Raw genomic sequence first — 17,255 nt, 5'->3', positions numbered from 1 at the left:
TGAAAAAAAAAGAGAGAAGGAAATGTATTAAAATCCCTAGAAATTTGGGACTATGAGTTCAATGCAAATGCTTCCACGGTTATGAGAATTCAACAAGATATATATGATCCTCTCCATATATTTAGAAAAGTCGAAGTTCTGTGGCACATGTATGTGAGTGATCACTATTGTTTAGTTTGAGTTGTATGATATGCAGGGCAGTCGAGGTCGTTGTAGAAAACACCCATCATCGGATGCTATGTGTATGGCTTACAACTCATATTTATACCACGTGATAAGTCAGTCAAGTAGAAGACAAACTCAGTTGGGCCATTCGAATATGAACTTATTAAACAAGTAAACTTGCGACATAAGCACTAAAAAACGTTCTTTTAATATATAGAAGATAATTTAACCATATTTATCAAGCATGCCGATTGTAAAATCTTATTATAAGAAATTTGAATCTTCAAAATTAGTTGTTAACTTAAACGTTATATACTTTCTCTATTCCATTTTATAAGATCTTTTAGTTAAAAACACAAATTTTAAGAAACTACAAATATTGTACCATTGAACCAAATTCAACCAATAAAAAAAAAATACTGCAGAATTAAATGCTCAAAAAGTATTAAATTAATATTAAAATGTATAGAAACTTGAAAATATCTTATAAAATGGATCTTATATATTGAAAGAGAGAGAGTATATAATAGTGTGTGTAAATTAAATATAGTTTTAGAAAAACCCACCAAATAAATTCAGAAAACCCTGTGCATGTTACCTTTAAAATTCAAACATTATCAATAAAATTTAACATCTAATTCTTAATTATACCAGATAAACTTGAAGTTGTTTTCATAGTCATGATTAGAATGAATAAACCTCCACCGCCAGTTCCACCTGCGCTCGAGATTAAGGCAGCAAAGAAGCATAAAACTCCAACCACAATGAAGATAGCTTGATTCTTTAGGAGATGTTATCCCTTGTTTGGACCTTGTATAGCAGCTTTTGATTATATTTGGTGGATTCTGTTGATTAATCTCTTCTTGTTGACTAGGTTAATCTGAAAAAACATATAGGAAAAGAAGAAAAAGGAAAAAAAGGTCACTTTTTGTTTCGTCTAGCTGAAAGCTTGAAACTTTGTTCTTTATATTTGATGGTCTCAGAGAGTGGTGAGCACATTTTATTTGCCCGTTGCTTTCAGATGAGTAGGCTGCAAGTAACCTCATTGACCTTAAGTACTATAAACAATATGAAATTTAAGATAGATTCGTCCATTTACCTGTGGCTTATATAAATATATATATATATATATATATATATATATATATATACTGACGAAGAACAATTCTAAGAAAAAGGTTAAAAAAAAGTTATTGTCTGAAACTGTGGAATGCGTCGTCTTAGAAATATGAATAAAAAAACTCTCTTAAAGATAAAAAAAAAAAAAACTAGATTATAAGCTAGCGTCGATGTCGTTTATTCTTCGTGCAAAGTTCTCAAATGATATTTTGTTATCTATATATCAAATCATTTATTTGTTAAGAAAATATTATTAACAACAATATGGATGCTCTATATTGCTTAGTAAAGTAAGTTTTATGTTTTTACTAGATAAGAACCTGCCCGATGTGCGGGTCTAAATTTTGTAAAGTAAATTAAATTTTAAGAAATATCTATTAAAATTTATTGTATACTATTTATATTTTTTTTTCTATAATACAATAATTTATATCTATATACAATTTTTTTATGTATGTTACCATTAAAAGTGTATTTTTTACACCTAGGTATACTATATGTTACAAATATATTATTTACTACCACCGAGAAAATATATATATTAACAAATAAAGTCAACTATTATATATCTCTTTACTTTCACTTTTGCATAGTTTTTTTAATCACTAAAATTGTTGGCTTAAACATATTTTGAATAAAAAGTAAATTACATCACAATAGTGTATGACTAACCATGGAGAGAACCTCGGTTCTGCCCTCCTCCCTTATGGAGAGAACCTTGCGTCCAACTTCCTCCATCTTCGAGAGAACCTTCACTCCACCTTCCTCCCTTGGGGGAGATAACCTTGCGTCCAACCTCCCCCATCTTCCTTTCTTGGGGAGATAACCTTGCATCCAACCTCCTCTACAATAGAGAGAACTTTGGCTTTGTCCTCCTCCTATGTGGAGAGAACATGTTCACGTCTTTTTGCTATATCAAAGTGGCTAGCTCTAGCAACCAATGAAACAAAAGACTTTTTTCTAACATCACAAAATCTTTTGATAGTAACTAATGTTAAATTTTCTAATGTATTTTATCGAAGTTTCTTTGACACACCATGATGTAGTCTTTGTCTCCAAGCTCCTATGGATCTATCAACAACGATTTACTTTTTCCAATCTATCTATGTTTGTTGTAGGCTTGTGCTTGATTAGCCTATTTTATCCAACCATTAGGTTGATGACCTTCTCCTCTTTATCTCCTTTTAAGATTGAATGAATAGTAACAACAATGTTTGCACACAAAAAAAAAAGTCTATGACCAACCAATCAAGGTTAAGAAATTAGAAGAAATTTAATTTGACGTAACTAATGAAATAATAAAAAATTATAAGCACGGTAATATATGAATCTCAAGTAATTCAAAGATGAAAATATAAACTAAATAAAAAAATGAAAAACTACTACAATAAATTTTAAAATACAGTATTAGGAAAAGAAGATGCATATATTGATGTTCTATTTTTTTTTGTCAACATATTAATATTACATATTCCAAACTGAAAAAGTAGAAAGTAGGAGTATATTTTAGTTTTAAAAAATAAGAAAAATTTATCTTCCCATTAAAATAGTTTTGTAACAACCCGTCCCGTGGACTCCACTAGCCCCCTGCTAGCTTGCCCCCATAGGTCCCAAGCTGGCCCTGCAGGGCATCGATCCTAACCCCTCACCGTAGAAAGGAACTCACATGGTCAATTGGTGACAGCTTGTCTTGTGGGAAGGTTGTTATAGGGTGGGGACCATGGTTCGCAGAACGCCTGGCGCACCAATAACCTACTGGTGGATTTGGATATCCACAGTGAGGGGTTAGGACCAGCTTGGGGCTTATGGGGGCAAGCTAGTGGAGGGCTAGTCAAAAATAAATTATTTTGTTAGATGAATAATATGAGACGATCTATGTTTATATGAAAGTGAGTATTTTTTAGAATTAAATATTTTATATATTTTTTCCTTAATTCCTTTTCTATTTTATGAGAAAATTTATTCCAAAGAGCTCATTATTTTTTTAAAAATTTCTTGCTTCCCACTTTCTTGTAAGACGTACTATATAAGATCACTTCCTGTTTAACATTTTTAAGTCAAAGATTACGTAGTATGCATTATGAAATTGAGAAACGAAACAAAATTCAAAGAAACGACGATGAAACGACTTGGTAATATCTAGGAATTTTTTTAATATATTTGCTTCGATTAGACAACAAACATATTGCCTTCGAGACTTGTCAAACAAAAGGTTAATAAAAAAATAAAAAAGAAAATTTTACCAAGAAAAACAAAGCTTTGGTGAAAAATATGTCATATTCTATTTGCATATATAGAGGAGTGTATGTACAATTCTTTTTCTTTTCGGATTAACAAAGTTTTTTTTAATATAATAAGATTACAATTATCTTATACATCGTTTTACCAAGCTTGAAAACTGTGATTTCTGATCGTTAAAATTGACACGTGTCACGATCTGATGAGTTACTAACTTTGATATGTGATTTCTGATCGTTAAAACTGACACATGTCACGATCTGATTAGTTATTAACTTGGATATTGTATCGTTAAAACTGACACGTGTCACGATCCGGTGAGTTTTTAACTTTGATCTCTGATCGTTAAAACTGACAAATGTCACGATTTGGTGAGTTACTAATTTTGAGAACTAAGCTTTATATAATAAGATAGATTATATTTAAAAATTAATCTCTTAAAATTTAAATGATTATATTTAAGCTCAAGAATATTTTTATTGTTATAAGAGGTTTTAATTTTAAAATTTTATTGTTATAAGAGGTTTGAATTTTAAAAAATCCATCATTTAATTTATATTAATGTAGACTCAAATATGTTGCACCATATAACAAGTTCCGTGGTATTTTGATTTTTTTTTATAAGTTTGTAGATTTTTTAAATATTTATAATAATAATTTAAACTTGATAAAAATTTAAAATTTATTATATCCAGTTCAACTAAAGAACCGAGTTAACGGCTTGCGTGTAAGAATCAAACGTCTAAGTTCCCTTGGGAAAATAGGTGATATTATATCGTTCACCTTTTGGAAGATTGTTTAGTTTTTGATGGGCTGAATCAACCAGAGGCTAGGTGTAACGACCCGCGCTGGGTGAACCAACGGTACACATGCAGTACATGTGGCGGTACGAGTAGTGGTACGCATGCTGTACAAGTAGCAGTACATGTAGCGGTACGTACGGCAGAACACGCAGCGATGAACGGTGGTACAGTTGGACACTGGCCATGGGTTCGATAGGTTAAAGGGATCCAAATGAGAATAGAGAGTTCGAGACTACCAAAGTGACAAGAGTGAACAAATGTTTGAACTGAAGAAAACAAATCACAAGTTTGCAGTGATTGATGATGCAGGCATGTAAGTTTCTAGATGAAATGGGATAGTGAAGTGTTTAGTATAAGTGACAGTGAAGTGGGGACTGTTGGGTTAAATGGCCGCATCGGTGAACGATGGATCGGGCCGATGGACGACCCGGGGACTTGAAAATTCTTGCGAAGGATTTAAACCGACTCACAAAAAAGGAAACTCGAGAGAAATGGAAACTCGCAGCAAAGGCAATCTGGGTAGGATAAGGATAGTTGCAAAAAAGAAGGGAACTTAGGGTGCGATAAGGCTTATCGTTTTGGGAATTCCAAGGCGGTTTAGTCAACCCTATAAATAGGTTGATAACCCTAAGTTCTCGAGAGAGCACCGCATAAAAATCCTTAAGCCGCCACTAGAGAAAGAGAGAGAGATCCATCGAGCTAGACCGAGTTTTCCTAAGTTAGTCGAGAATCCGAGATTCATAGTCAAAGGAGAGATCGGTAATTGATCCTTTAACCTTAGTCCATCGATAGTTTTACGGTCTTGACATTGGATGGTAACGATGGACGATGTGTCCATGTAGTGAAACAAGACCGAATCGAGGGATTATACATATAGAACAGGAGAAAAGCCGTGAGTTAGCTCCTAGGGTCGAAACTGAAGGTGAGTGCGTGACTGTGGCCGAGTTCTTTCATCGATCTCTTGACCGATGGTTCATTTAGTCTTTATTGCTTACTTGTCTTGGTTTATATTTTTATTGCAATAAATATAGATGGTTGGTCTAAACGATTTGGACAACTATCCTATGGGTTATTTGACATGCATGACTTGATTGAAGTTGACCTATGTCGGTTTGAGATTATTGAACTGAGCGTAATGAGACGGGATGACCGCTCCACTAAGCAAACTTGTTTGCTTACGCCTCCTTTTATGGTCGCCGGAAAATAAAGGTCCGAGGATTTAAGTGGCTGGCCAGCTCACATGATGACAGCAAGAAAGGGAGAGGATGGTGGCTTTGGGTAGTTTTACTTTCGGTCTAGTATTTTAAAATGATGTAATAGCTTATTTACATGACTCTCGTTGTACTAGAACCTCATATGGAATTTGGATGCATGTTTACGTTTAATTTAACCCGTTTTTACTAAACCGCTGGCACATATTTGTTGAATGAACGAAATAAAAATTAATAGGCCCTAAGTTTAATCACGGATAAGTACATGTTGATACGGAATTTTAGGGTCGAGGTCTTACACTAGGCATGTTCGTGTGAGAAGGCTAGGTGAACGCTAATATTTGCCTCGTGATACCCAGATATATATATATATATATATATATATATATATATATATATATATTTTTGGACAAATAAAAAAGAGGGAGGGATGCAACATGAGGACTTCCCGGGAGGTCACCCATCCTAGTACTACTCTCGCCCAAACACGCTTATCTACGGAGTTCTGATGGGATCCGGTGCATTAGTGCTGGTATGATCGCATCCCCTCGTGATACCCAGATCAAGTGGTGTCATAAGACTAATTAGACACATTTATTTTGTTCATCGTCAGCGTTTCGTGTCAAGTAACCTGATTCATTGTGATCACTGTGATCATTTAATTTTACATCAACGACCCAAGAACCGGTACCTAGGTTGGGTGATGCATGACAATACATTTTTGATGGCCCTTTCGGTTTCCTTTGTGGATTCAATTCGACGACGAAGGAAGAACGGAGGATCGGAATAAAGTATGGAGACCTAGGTTCACGCGTCTAGTAACTTAGTGTCGTCGTTAATACATAAATATTTCCAATTGTTATTGATCGATAACATCGTATTTTCACGCAGGTCTAGCCAAATAACCAAACATGTGATACAAATTCATGTTCAACTATGAGGAACGTAGCCATGGTCAACAAGCAGTTCAATAAACGAATGATACAAAAATTCAGCAACTCCATCCTCCCACTGACGAAAACCTGCAACTAGAGGACGCATACAAAAAGAGGAGACAAAACGTTTCTTTAGTTTGTACTCCTTTATGAATTTATCTTTTACAAGTTATATGAATATAATAGCCAATATACTCTCTCTCGGCAATGGAAGTTACAAGTTATAGTAAATTACACACATAAGAGACACAAAACCTTTTTTATAAATAAGAACAACTGAGAGACACACAAAAAAATTAATAAAAAGAAAACAAAAGTAATGACAAATGTTAAAGTCACTTATTTTTGGCCAAATTTGGATCAAACTAGGTAAATTTCAGTAATATAATAATATTTTAAGTTTTACATGAGGAGAAATTGTTACGATTTTGCAGAAATCATATATATAAAATGCTTATTAAAATATATTACAATGAAAGCATATGAATAGATAAAAACTGAACAATTTTACAAATTACACAATTAAAGAATGAAGAATACCATATCAATTTAATCATAGTGTTAAAAAGTTTTTTTTTTTAAACACTAGAACTTCATTAATTAATTTGAGAGTGTTGGTACAAGATTGCTAATTGAACGGATACATACATGAATAGTTAAATGAAATCCATAATCTGATGTTTCATGACGTTGTGCTTTAGCCAATTTGTCTGCATGAATATTTGATTATTGTGGAGTCCATTTGAAATCAATCGATTCAAAACGAGTTGTCCATCCTTTGATATCTTGTATCCAGTTGTACACGTCAAATCTTGGACTATTGGCATTGAGTATGTTAACCAAGACATGGCTGTCACCTTCAAAGATCACTTTTGTATACCTACTGAGCCAAGTTTGTTTCATAGGAAAACATAGACTTTGGCACTCTGCTTCAAGCGCTGTTAATACAGCTATCCTTGTTATTTGCCCTGCTTCTCTAAATTGACTATTATCCAATTGACTATGATCATCATGGATAATCCAGGCTGCAGTGGCTCTTCTGTCTCTGTTGATAAAACTACTGTCATAATTATATTTAATCCAACCACTGGGAGGTTGTTTCCAAGAGTGATTTGGCGATCTAGGGATCCGGTTACTGTTTTGACCATTAGAATAAGTGTGAGCACGTCTGACATCTATTGTTAACCATTTATCTGTCTCTTGTTTGGCTTCTCTAAGATCTCGTTGCCAACTGTTATTTTGGTTCTGAAAAGTAAGCTTATTACGATTTCTCCATATTTTCCATAAGATCCTGAATGGTAAGTGAGAGAGTGTATCATATATTCCCTGATGTGTATGATAATCAAAAATTGCTTTGATTTTGAAATCGACCGGACTTGCAGGATCGAGAAAGCATCTGAGGGGGATATTTGAGCCACGCCAAATTTGTTGGGCGTGAGGGCAAGTGAAGAAGAGGTGTTTTGTCATCTCAATCTTGGTGGTACATCGTTTGGAGTAGGCATTTGCAGAGATATGTCTTCTATCAAGTTCAGCTCCTGTTGCTAAATCTCTTGATAATAAGCTCCATATATAAGAAGTGTTTGAACTTTGGAGGGGTTCTTGTTTTCCATATTTCATTCTTGAGTTGTGGATCTCCATCTAGGGGTCTAGCATGGAATATCTGGTCAGGATGATGAGTTGCAAGCCAATATCCTGATTTCACACTGTATAAACCATTCTTGGTATAGTGCTTGCTAGCCAAGGTAATTATGTTGATGCCATATGCTGATCTTGATGGAGATGATAAAATCTACGTCATCTGCGTGGACTCTTTCACTTACTAACCGTTCATTCCAACCGCTTCTGTCCGGAAGTAGTAGGTTGTCTACAGTAGGAATATCATCTAACTGGTGGTTAGGAGCTTTTTATGGTGGTCGAGGAGGATCTGTACCAAAGGTCTGTCCAAGTATGGACTTGGTGATCATCTCCAATGGTATAACAAAGATCTTTTCGTAATAAATCTTTACCAATGAGAAGCGATTGCCATCCAAATGATGGTTGTGTGCCACTGGTGGCATAAAAAATACACGAACTAGAGAAATACCTCCCAGTAGTGTACACGACAATAGGCAGTTGGGGTTTTGAAGGATTCGCCATGCATGTTTTGCTAACAGAGCATCATTGAATATATCAATATCTATGAATCCAAGTCCTCCTTCCTTCTTCATATATTTCATTCGGTCCCATGCTACCTAGTGAGTCGCTGCTCCTTATTGTTGAGAGTTCCACCAATAATGTGCGATTATCCTTTCTATATCCTCCCAAATTCCTTTTGGCAGTTTAAAGCAGTTCATGGTATAGACAGGCATAGCTATAGATATTGCTTTCAACAATATTTCTTTTCCTCCTTGAGGAATTTGTTGTTCCATCCCTTTGTCTTACCTTGACATTTTCAACGATGAACTGGAATAGTTCTATCTTCTTGCGTCCGAACTGTTCTGAGAGTCCTAGGTATTTACTACATCCACCTTCATTATGAATTTAGAGAAACCTTCAGATCTGAGTTTTAGTTGGCTCGCTTACTCTTTTTCCAAAGGTTAAGGCCAATTTTCTTGTATTGACTTGTTGACCCGAAGCTCATTCATATTGTGTGAGAGTCTCCTTCACATCCATACATGAGCTCATGTTAGCCTGGCAGAAGAACAGAGAGTCATCTGCAAAGAGGAGGTGAGTGGTTGGAGGGCTGGCATTACTGATTTTGATTCCTTTTATGTCTCCTTTCTTTTCTGCTCTCTTCATTAGTGGATGAATAAACATGGGGAAAGTGGATCACCTTGACGTTTACCCATTTCTGGTTGGATGAATCCTTGAGGGTTGCCATTAATATAAACCGAGAAGGTTGGAGTTCGAACACAAGTCATTATCCACTATATCCATTTTATATCAAATCCAAACCTGAGCATTGTTTCTTGCAGGAAATCCCATTCCAATCTGTCATAGGCTTTGGTCGTCTCTCAGAATTGTTGATAGAAAGCACTAATGAAGCCATCAGGACTAGGAGCCTTTGTAGCACCTATAAAGAAGACCGCAGTTTTAATCTCTTCTTCTGTCACTCGTTTGGTTAAATTTTCATTAATCTCCGAGGTTACTCTGGCTTGGAAATCATGGAATACATGATAATGGTTATTCTGAGGAGACAATTCACTTTTGAAAAGATTGGTGAAATACGTTTGTGCCACTAAGCCAATGTATGAATATCCATGATGTTCGTGGCCCTCATCATCAAGTATTGAGTATATTTTGTTTCTGGCCGTATGACTCTTGGCAGTGGCAAAGAAGTATTTGTATTTCGATCACGAGAGTTCATCCACTCCTTACGACTCTTAACACGCCAAAATTCCTCCTCATTAGCATAAGCATAACTCAAATTGTAGCGGAGATTCTGTATCCGTTGTGTGGAAGATCTATCAGAGTGAGCCTTATCAATCAACGACTTCAGTATATTGATTTCCTCTCGAGCAGTACATCTGTTGTGTCGTGAGTGGAATATTGCCTTTCTACATTCTCTCATATGGGTGCTCATGTTTATAGGATTACCCGGTGTTCTGCGGTTCCATCCATGGGTTACTGCTGCACTAAAACCATCTCTACTCAATAGCTGATTCTCGTAATAAAACTGGCCTTGCGAGGGATTGAAATCATTAGAGATGGTGGTTATAACTGGTCGATGGTCGGATTCTATAAGCTCAAAAAACTCAACATGAGAGGCTGGGTACTGAGCAAGCCCTTCATTATTCGTCATGGTTCTATCTAGACAGCATGCTATATCATGAGAGTGGCGTTTTCCTATCCAAGTGAAAGGGTCACCATGATATTTCAGATATTAAAAGACGCAGACCTGGATCATATTTCGAAAATCAGCATAGGAACTTTCAGGCCATGGAGGACCTCCTCTCTTTTCATGGTTGCCTTTTATCTCATTAAAATCACATATATCCATCCATGGCCCAGTTCTAGTCAGTGACGTTCGTTCCAATCTTCCCACATCAAGTGTCTAAGGGTTAGGTTTGGATTGCCATATACACAGGACAAATAGAAACCAAATCCATTAATTTGAACATAAGTGTCTATAAGATTAGGGAATTGATAAAGAACGGAAACAGAGATAGTACTATTCCGTAAAAGAGAAATGCCACCACTTAAACCAACAGGGGGAACTGTTACTACCCTGTCATAACCTAATTCAACACTCACTGATCTGACAACGCCATCCCCTTGTTTCGTTTCCATTAGGCAAATGATGTCTGGAGAATAAGTTTTCTTAATCTCCTTAAGACATCGAATTGCGAGGTCATTGCCTAGTCCTCTACAGTTCCAAGCAGTTGTCCTCATGGGGGAAGTGGTGGTTTAGGGCCCATTACGCCTCTTTCAAGTTCTTGGGGAGACAAGCTTCCTCCAGAGTTGTTTCCAACATCTTCTTCACAGTTCACCACCTTAGAGCATTCAGCTCTCTCTGATTGCTCTGATAGGTAATCTCTCTTACGTTTGCCACGAGCCTTTATGTCTGCATTGTTAAGATCATAAGAACACAGATCGGTAGATGTAACAGCAGGCATTTCCATTTCATCATGATGTTCATCAGGGAGGTCTAAGGCATCATGGTGAGGGTCTATGTCATCAACAGCTTCCTCTTGTATCTGGCCATCAGATAGTGGGTCTTCTCTGTGTTCTGCTCCCATCTAGTCTTCATCAATAATGTAACATCCGCAAACCAAATTTTAGACTTCGGGAGTGGGTGTCGATCGACACCAAGGCGAGTGTCGATCGACACCATCAATTTTGGTTCGACCGATTTGTTTTAAATCGTTGAAATTGGAATTGGCTCGTTTTGGAGAGCCCTAAATTGGAGTATTTAAGTGGGAATCAACTTGAGGGTTTAGGGGAGGCCACTTATCATCGTTATAGAGAGAAAAGAGAGCACATGGAGTGTCCTTGAGAGATTGTGAGTTTGATCCTAAGAGTAAAGGGAGTCTTGAGGATGGTTAAGAGGAGCAGAGGGATCTGTTTTGGTGGTTCTGTAGGAGAGAAGGAGAGAGAGTTTTGGTGCTCTCACTTGTAAGGAGGAGAAAGGAGATCCATCTTCTTGATGTGTGTGGAGAAGGATGTGATTACTTGGTGGTGGATTGAGAAAGACAGGAAGGCTCTCTCCTAGCTATTATCCTGGTAAGTCGTGTTGTTTGGTGTTTATTTGATTAGAGAATCAATGGTTGTGAAGTTTAGGGATTTGCAGCGAGAAGGAGCTTGTAGGAAGGCTTCAATGGTGATTTCTGGGTTGGTGTCGTTCGACACCAATACCTGCGGATGAACAACGCGAACTCGTCCGAGATGCCTACTTTGGGGCAACGTTTGGAGGATGAAACAGAGTCCGATTTGGCTGAATTTTGGTGGAGAGCTTTGTGGTACTATAAGCTTCATATCTATTAGTGGGTTTGTGAAATTAACGGTTGGTTTGTGATTTAATTAAGTGTTTGTACTGTGGTCTAGCATAGACGGTTTTGTGGTAAGGTTTGAGTGTCGAGCGACACCAAGGTGGTGTCGGTGGACACTAGCATGTTGTTGTGTGTTTGTTTCTTAGGAAGACAGTTGGAGTTAGGTTTGGATGAGGAGAGGCCGACGAAAGTGATGTTGTGAGTGTCGGGGGCACTAGAGGAGTTGATAGTGAATTGGAGTAATTTTAGGGAAGTGTTGTCCGTGGCTGGACGGAATCAAATATTCCAGCTCACCTCTCTTGTTAGTCGGTCGCTAGGGATGGTTGGTTGTGTGACTCAGTAACTAGATGAGGTGGGGTTTGGTGTGTTTGAGAGAGTTTTTGTAAGGAGCAATTTTTACGCTGGTTGTCTCTTTGGAATTATGGGGTTCCGGTGAGATCATTTCCCGTAGATCCTATGTGAGGATTGGAAATTTGGGTGCGGTCGTTTCAAACAATCTCGCGGATGATAATGCCCCTATTTTGTTGTCCAGCAAGTGGTGGTAAGCCTTCATCATCTTCAGGATCATCAAAATGTTCTTCACCTCCATTTTGTAAGATACAGTTCTAGTATCATGTGTTAGCATGCCATATACCTCACAAAAGCCACAGAGCCTTACAAAACAAAAATGCATAAGGGTATTAACTCCATTTTAAAATTGTATCTATCGCTGGAAATGTAGTGGAAGGTGTATGTTCCAATGGATCTGTACACGTACAAATTCCACTCGAGAAGCCGCTTCTGCATCACAATCGACATCCAAAAGGTTACCAGTTGAGCGTCCATTATGAGAGATGACTTCTCTGTTGAGGAATTGGAATGGGATCCCTCGAATTTGCACCTAGAAATGGATGAAGTCAATGAGTGGTGGATTATCGTTTGGGTACCAACGTTGGAGCACCAAAATCCGATCATTGAAGGCCCAGGGGCCGCGGCGAATGACCAATTCCATTTTTCTTTTAGTATGAAAGATGAATTGAAATTGGTTACCACCCACGATACGACCATAAATCAATGCGGCTTAGCCCCAAATTTGTGGCATTGAAGCAATGATAGCACAGAGGTTTTGGCGGCGGGGTATGACTGGATGTCCCATGAGGATGAAACGATTCTCCGCCGCTGCATTGACCACAAGATCTGCCAGAATTGCAATAGGGACATCATCAACCCCCAAATTGATATCTTGAACAGCTCTTCACACATTATCATCCATTTCGACAAGAACACAGTAGAAGCAGAAGGGGTATAATATAATAGTTGATATTGGTGAAGGAATATAGAGCATATAAAGATCTTTCAATCGACTATTATAGAGATAGCCTCAATTGATAACCGTCCCATGAACATCACGAAGTAGAAAGCACTTCGTGGAGACAACCGCCATATCCACGACGTCAGCGCAACTGACTTTAACCATCTCCGAGAAGACGTTATTGAGAATCCAATTCTAAAATTTAACCTTCTGGATAATCGCGTTTACAATAAGCAATTATCATTTTTATGTATTTTTTATTTTTTTATTAAATAGATTATTATATAATTTTCTTGCATGTATAATTTAGAAAAAACATAAAAATATATATTAAGTTAATTAGCCTAAAATGTCAATTTTCACATGTACCGGTCGTATCCGCGTTTACAATAAGCAATTATCATTTTTATGTATTGTTTTTATTTTTTTTATTAAATAGATTATTATATAATTTTTTTGCATGTATAATTTAGAAAAAACTTAAAAATATATATTAAGTTAATTAGCCTAAAATGTCAATTTTCACATGTACCGATCGTATCCGGATAGTTTAAAAATTAAAAACTGTAAACGAAAGAGTTGTGGATAACTATTAGTGATTTCATATCATTTTTACAATGTTTAGTTTTTCTTCTTCCGTTCTTATCAAAAAATAAAAAAGTCAAAAGAACCAAAATAAAGCGACACGCCCAATAAAAAGGCGAACATATTTGACATTCTATTCGTCGAAAAAAAAGTAACGTATTTGTATAACGTCAGTAAAGTAAATCGATGTTGACCCAAAAAAAAAAGAAAGGAAAAACAAAAATAAATCTCTCGGGAGAGATAGAAGTGAAAAAAGGGGATTTTTGCATTTTGCCCTGAGCGGAAGACAGAGAGAGAGAGAGAGAGAATGTATTTGAGGAAGAACCGGAGCTAGAAATCGTAAGAAATTCGAAATCTTCCTATCTCTTTTATTTTCACGAAATCTCAGACAAATGTGGTTCGATCTGTACAACGTTGTCCTATTTTTCGATCTGTGCTTGGTCGATTGAAATAAATTAGGTTTCGCCTGTTCCTCTTTCAGACATATCTTTGTTCTTGTTCTTGTTTTGTTGATTCTGATGAATTCAATTTTATGTCCGTAGTTGATGTCTTAAATGCAACATTTATTCATAGATTGTTTCGGTAGATTCTTCCTTTTGATGTTTCATGATAGTTTTTTATAAATCTGCAATTAAAGACGATTTTTTTTGTGGGTATATATATATAGAAGGGAACTGAGCATTTATGTATGTATACAAATTTTGTTGGTGTAGTGTGTAATGGGGAGAGAACCTGTAGACAAACACATGGATAAGAAGACAAATAGTTTGACAGCTAGCTCAACCGGATCTTCTGATGATAATAAAGTCCCAAGTCCGTCGACGACAATCGAAGCTGCGGAGGTGAAGAAGGAATGCACAGAGCAGAACCTGGTTGAAGGTGATGATGATGTTCATTCTAGGCAAGGAAGGATGACTGATACACCTGATGATGACCATAAGAATAAACTAAACTCATCTTCAGCTAAAACTCGTGCTACCACGAAAACGACTGTTCCAAAGCCGTTTTCTCTGTCGGCTGAAAAGCCTAGAAGAGCAGGATTTGATAATCATTCGTTAGGCAATGGTGCTAGCCACAATTCTTCTTCAGCATCGAGAGTTTCGCAGGTAAAACAACCGCGAAATGTGTTGTTCGTTTTCTTTTGTTGCATTGTGAAGTGTCAAAGAACTGAATCTTATATAATTTTCCTCCTTTTTTTTTTTCATATATGTTCAGCTAAACTCTCCTCTACCGGCTAGGAGGACAACAGATCACAAGAAGCACCATCATGATGATGAAGATAGTTTTTCTGTTGCTTCCTCGTATCCTTTATATGAAGTTTAACGAAAAAGGAAGCTTTTGTTATTTTTAATATCTAACCAATACAAGATTTTTATGATCCTTAGCCATATATAGATCTGCTACATCCATAAGAAGTTTTAAACCCAAGATAACAGTTGGAGTTGCTCCAACATTTACAAGCACAGCGAGGCTGGAGAGACGGAGAGAGGTAAATTTCATTTGTAACAATAAGGAAAAGTGTTTTTTTTAGGAAGCTTAGAGACTTCACACGTATTGTTTCCTTTTCTATGTTTTTGTTACTCTGCTAAATTGTCAGCATATTATGGTTTCAGTTTTACCAGAAATTAGAGGAGAAACAGAAAGCACTTGAGGCAGAGAAAAGAGAGAACGAGAAAAGGCTCAAGGTAATCGTTATCAATATCCTCAAGCATACACGTGCATTGGTCAGTAGATATTGTAGGAATCTTGTTTAGATAGTTTCCATGTTAGTTATATGACGACAGAAAATGTTCTGCATTTTCATTATGGATAACAATTCTTGAAACGAATAATCCTACACGGTAGATTCAATATAATGTATATCTTTCATTCTTGAGCAATCTCAAGAATAATTGAATATATGTATTTTATTTAGGAAGAGCAAGAAGCAGTCACTAAGCAACTCAGGAAGAACATGGCTTACAAAGCTAATCCTGTACCAAGTTTCTACCAAGAGGGTCCTCCACCGAAACAACCATTGAAAAAGGTATGGAACAAAACCGCACTGCCTTCACTTCCCTTTTCCTCACCTCCACTTTAAATCAAGAATGAACATTCAGTTTCCTTTTCTTGTGATCGGGTAAGATGGTGTTATCCTCCTCACCAACATTTAGTTTCACTTTACAGTCACTTTAGCTTTGTTTGATTGTGATTTTTGCAGTTTGTCCTTATTATAACCATAAGCATACATTATGCATGGTAACGTTAGTTAAAACAATTTCCATATTCAGATATTGGATTTTGGTTATATGATCTCAGTGAGTGTACGTAAGCTGTGATTCCTGGCCATCACTTCGTGTCATCCTCTTCATCTTTGCGATACATGGATATATGAACTTAGATGAACTTCATCCTCACAATATAAAAGAAAAACTTTTCTATGATTGTTTTTGATTTGCAGTTTCCTCTGACTCGGCCCAAGTCACCAAACCTTAACCGCAGAAAGAGCTGCAGCGACACAGTTAACTCATCATATGAGGAGGTGAAGGGGAAGCATTGTGCTCGACACCGTCACAGTGTAGGCGTTTACAAGGAAGAACCCAAAGCAAACAATATCCCGAGGACACCAAGTAGCAGTAGCAAAGACCATATAAGAAAGTCCACAAAGGAAACACCAAAGTCTGAAGAAGTGCATGGAAAGTTTGTGGGAAAGAGCAAAAGTAGCTATGATGGAGAGACAGATGAGAATGGGGCTGGGGTTGTGGAGTGAAACGCCGCGTAGTTTGTAGTTTCGTTTTGACTAACTTGATGAATGAGAAAACAAGAAAAAGACTGAGAAGCGACTGCAAGGAGAACAGGTTTTAGAGTGAAGGAACAAGTTTAAAGTTTCTTGTTATTTGTGGCGTTGTCTAATGTTATCTAAGATTTGATTGTTCTAAATTTGATTGCTAAATCCGCTGGTTCTATTTTCGTTTGATCTTTTCTTATCTCTTTGACAGTTAATGTGAAATGTATATTAAGGTTGTTGTATGGATCCCAACTTAAATTATTATAACTAGATTAATGGTTGACATCTATATATAATTTCATTGTGTTAGTATGTTTTGTTTCTTCGGACTTGATGTTATCTAAGCAAGTGTAGTTTTTGTTTTGTCCAAGGAGTATTTGTTTCTTCGGACTTGATGTGATCTAAACTTGAGGTTTGTGTGGTTAAATTGTGATTTTCAACTGTGTACTAGTTTAACAATCAGAAATGAATAACAAAATGGTCAAGATACGTGATTAAAGTCTCATTATTGATACGGATTTTCATGTGAGATAAGACTTTATACGGAATATATTAGTTGTGCTTGTGCATATGTTAACATAGGTTGTTATGGAAAGATGTCCTATCAAACCTAAAATGCACCAAATTAATCCAAATCGCAGTACAAATTTTACTCCAGTAACATCATAAATTT

At 36.6% G+C, this 17,255-nt stretch overlaps 1 protein-coding gene and 1 non-coding gene across 2 annotated transcripts; one reads left to right on the top strand and one right to left on the bottom strand.

Moving 5' to 3' along the window:
* Positions 1-5,963: 5,963 nt before the first annotated feature.
* LOC147941205 (5S ribosomal RNA) lies at positions 5,964-6,082 on the bottom strand. The gene has a single exon (XR_015563037.1). It is a non-coding gene; the product is annotated as a 5S ribosomal RNA (ribosomal RNA).
* Positions 6,083-13,942: 7,860 nt separating this feature from the next.
* Positions 13,943-16,878, top strand: LOC104700967 (protein WVD2-like 2). Its single transcript, XM_010416585.3, has 7 exons — positions 13,943-14,154; positions 14,529-14,921; positions 15,031-15,116; positions 15,211-15,304; positions 15,429-15,500; positions 15,731-15,841; positions 16,256-16,878. The coding sequence occupies exons 2-7, from the start codon at positions 14,535-14,537 to the stop codon at positions 16,562-16,564; spliced, it is 1,059 nt and encodes a 352-aa protein (XP_010414887.2). The 5' UTR covers positions 13,943-14,154; positions 14,529-14,534; the 3' UTR covers positions 16,565-16,878.
* The last annotated feature ends 377 nt before the right edge of the window (positions 16,879-17,255 follow it).

The sequence above is a fragment of the Camelina sativa genome, chromosome 7 (genome assembly GCF_030686135.1).
Source record: "Camelina sativa cultivar CO46 ecotype springtype chromosome 7, ASM3068613v1".
NCBI classification, from domain to species: Eukaryota; Viridiplantae; Streptophyta; class Magnoliopsida; order Brassicales; family Brassicaceae; genus Camelina; species Camelina sativa.
The sequence above is the reverse complement of the archived record's forward strand: the minus strand, read 5'-3'. Positions and strand labels throughout refer to the sequence as shown.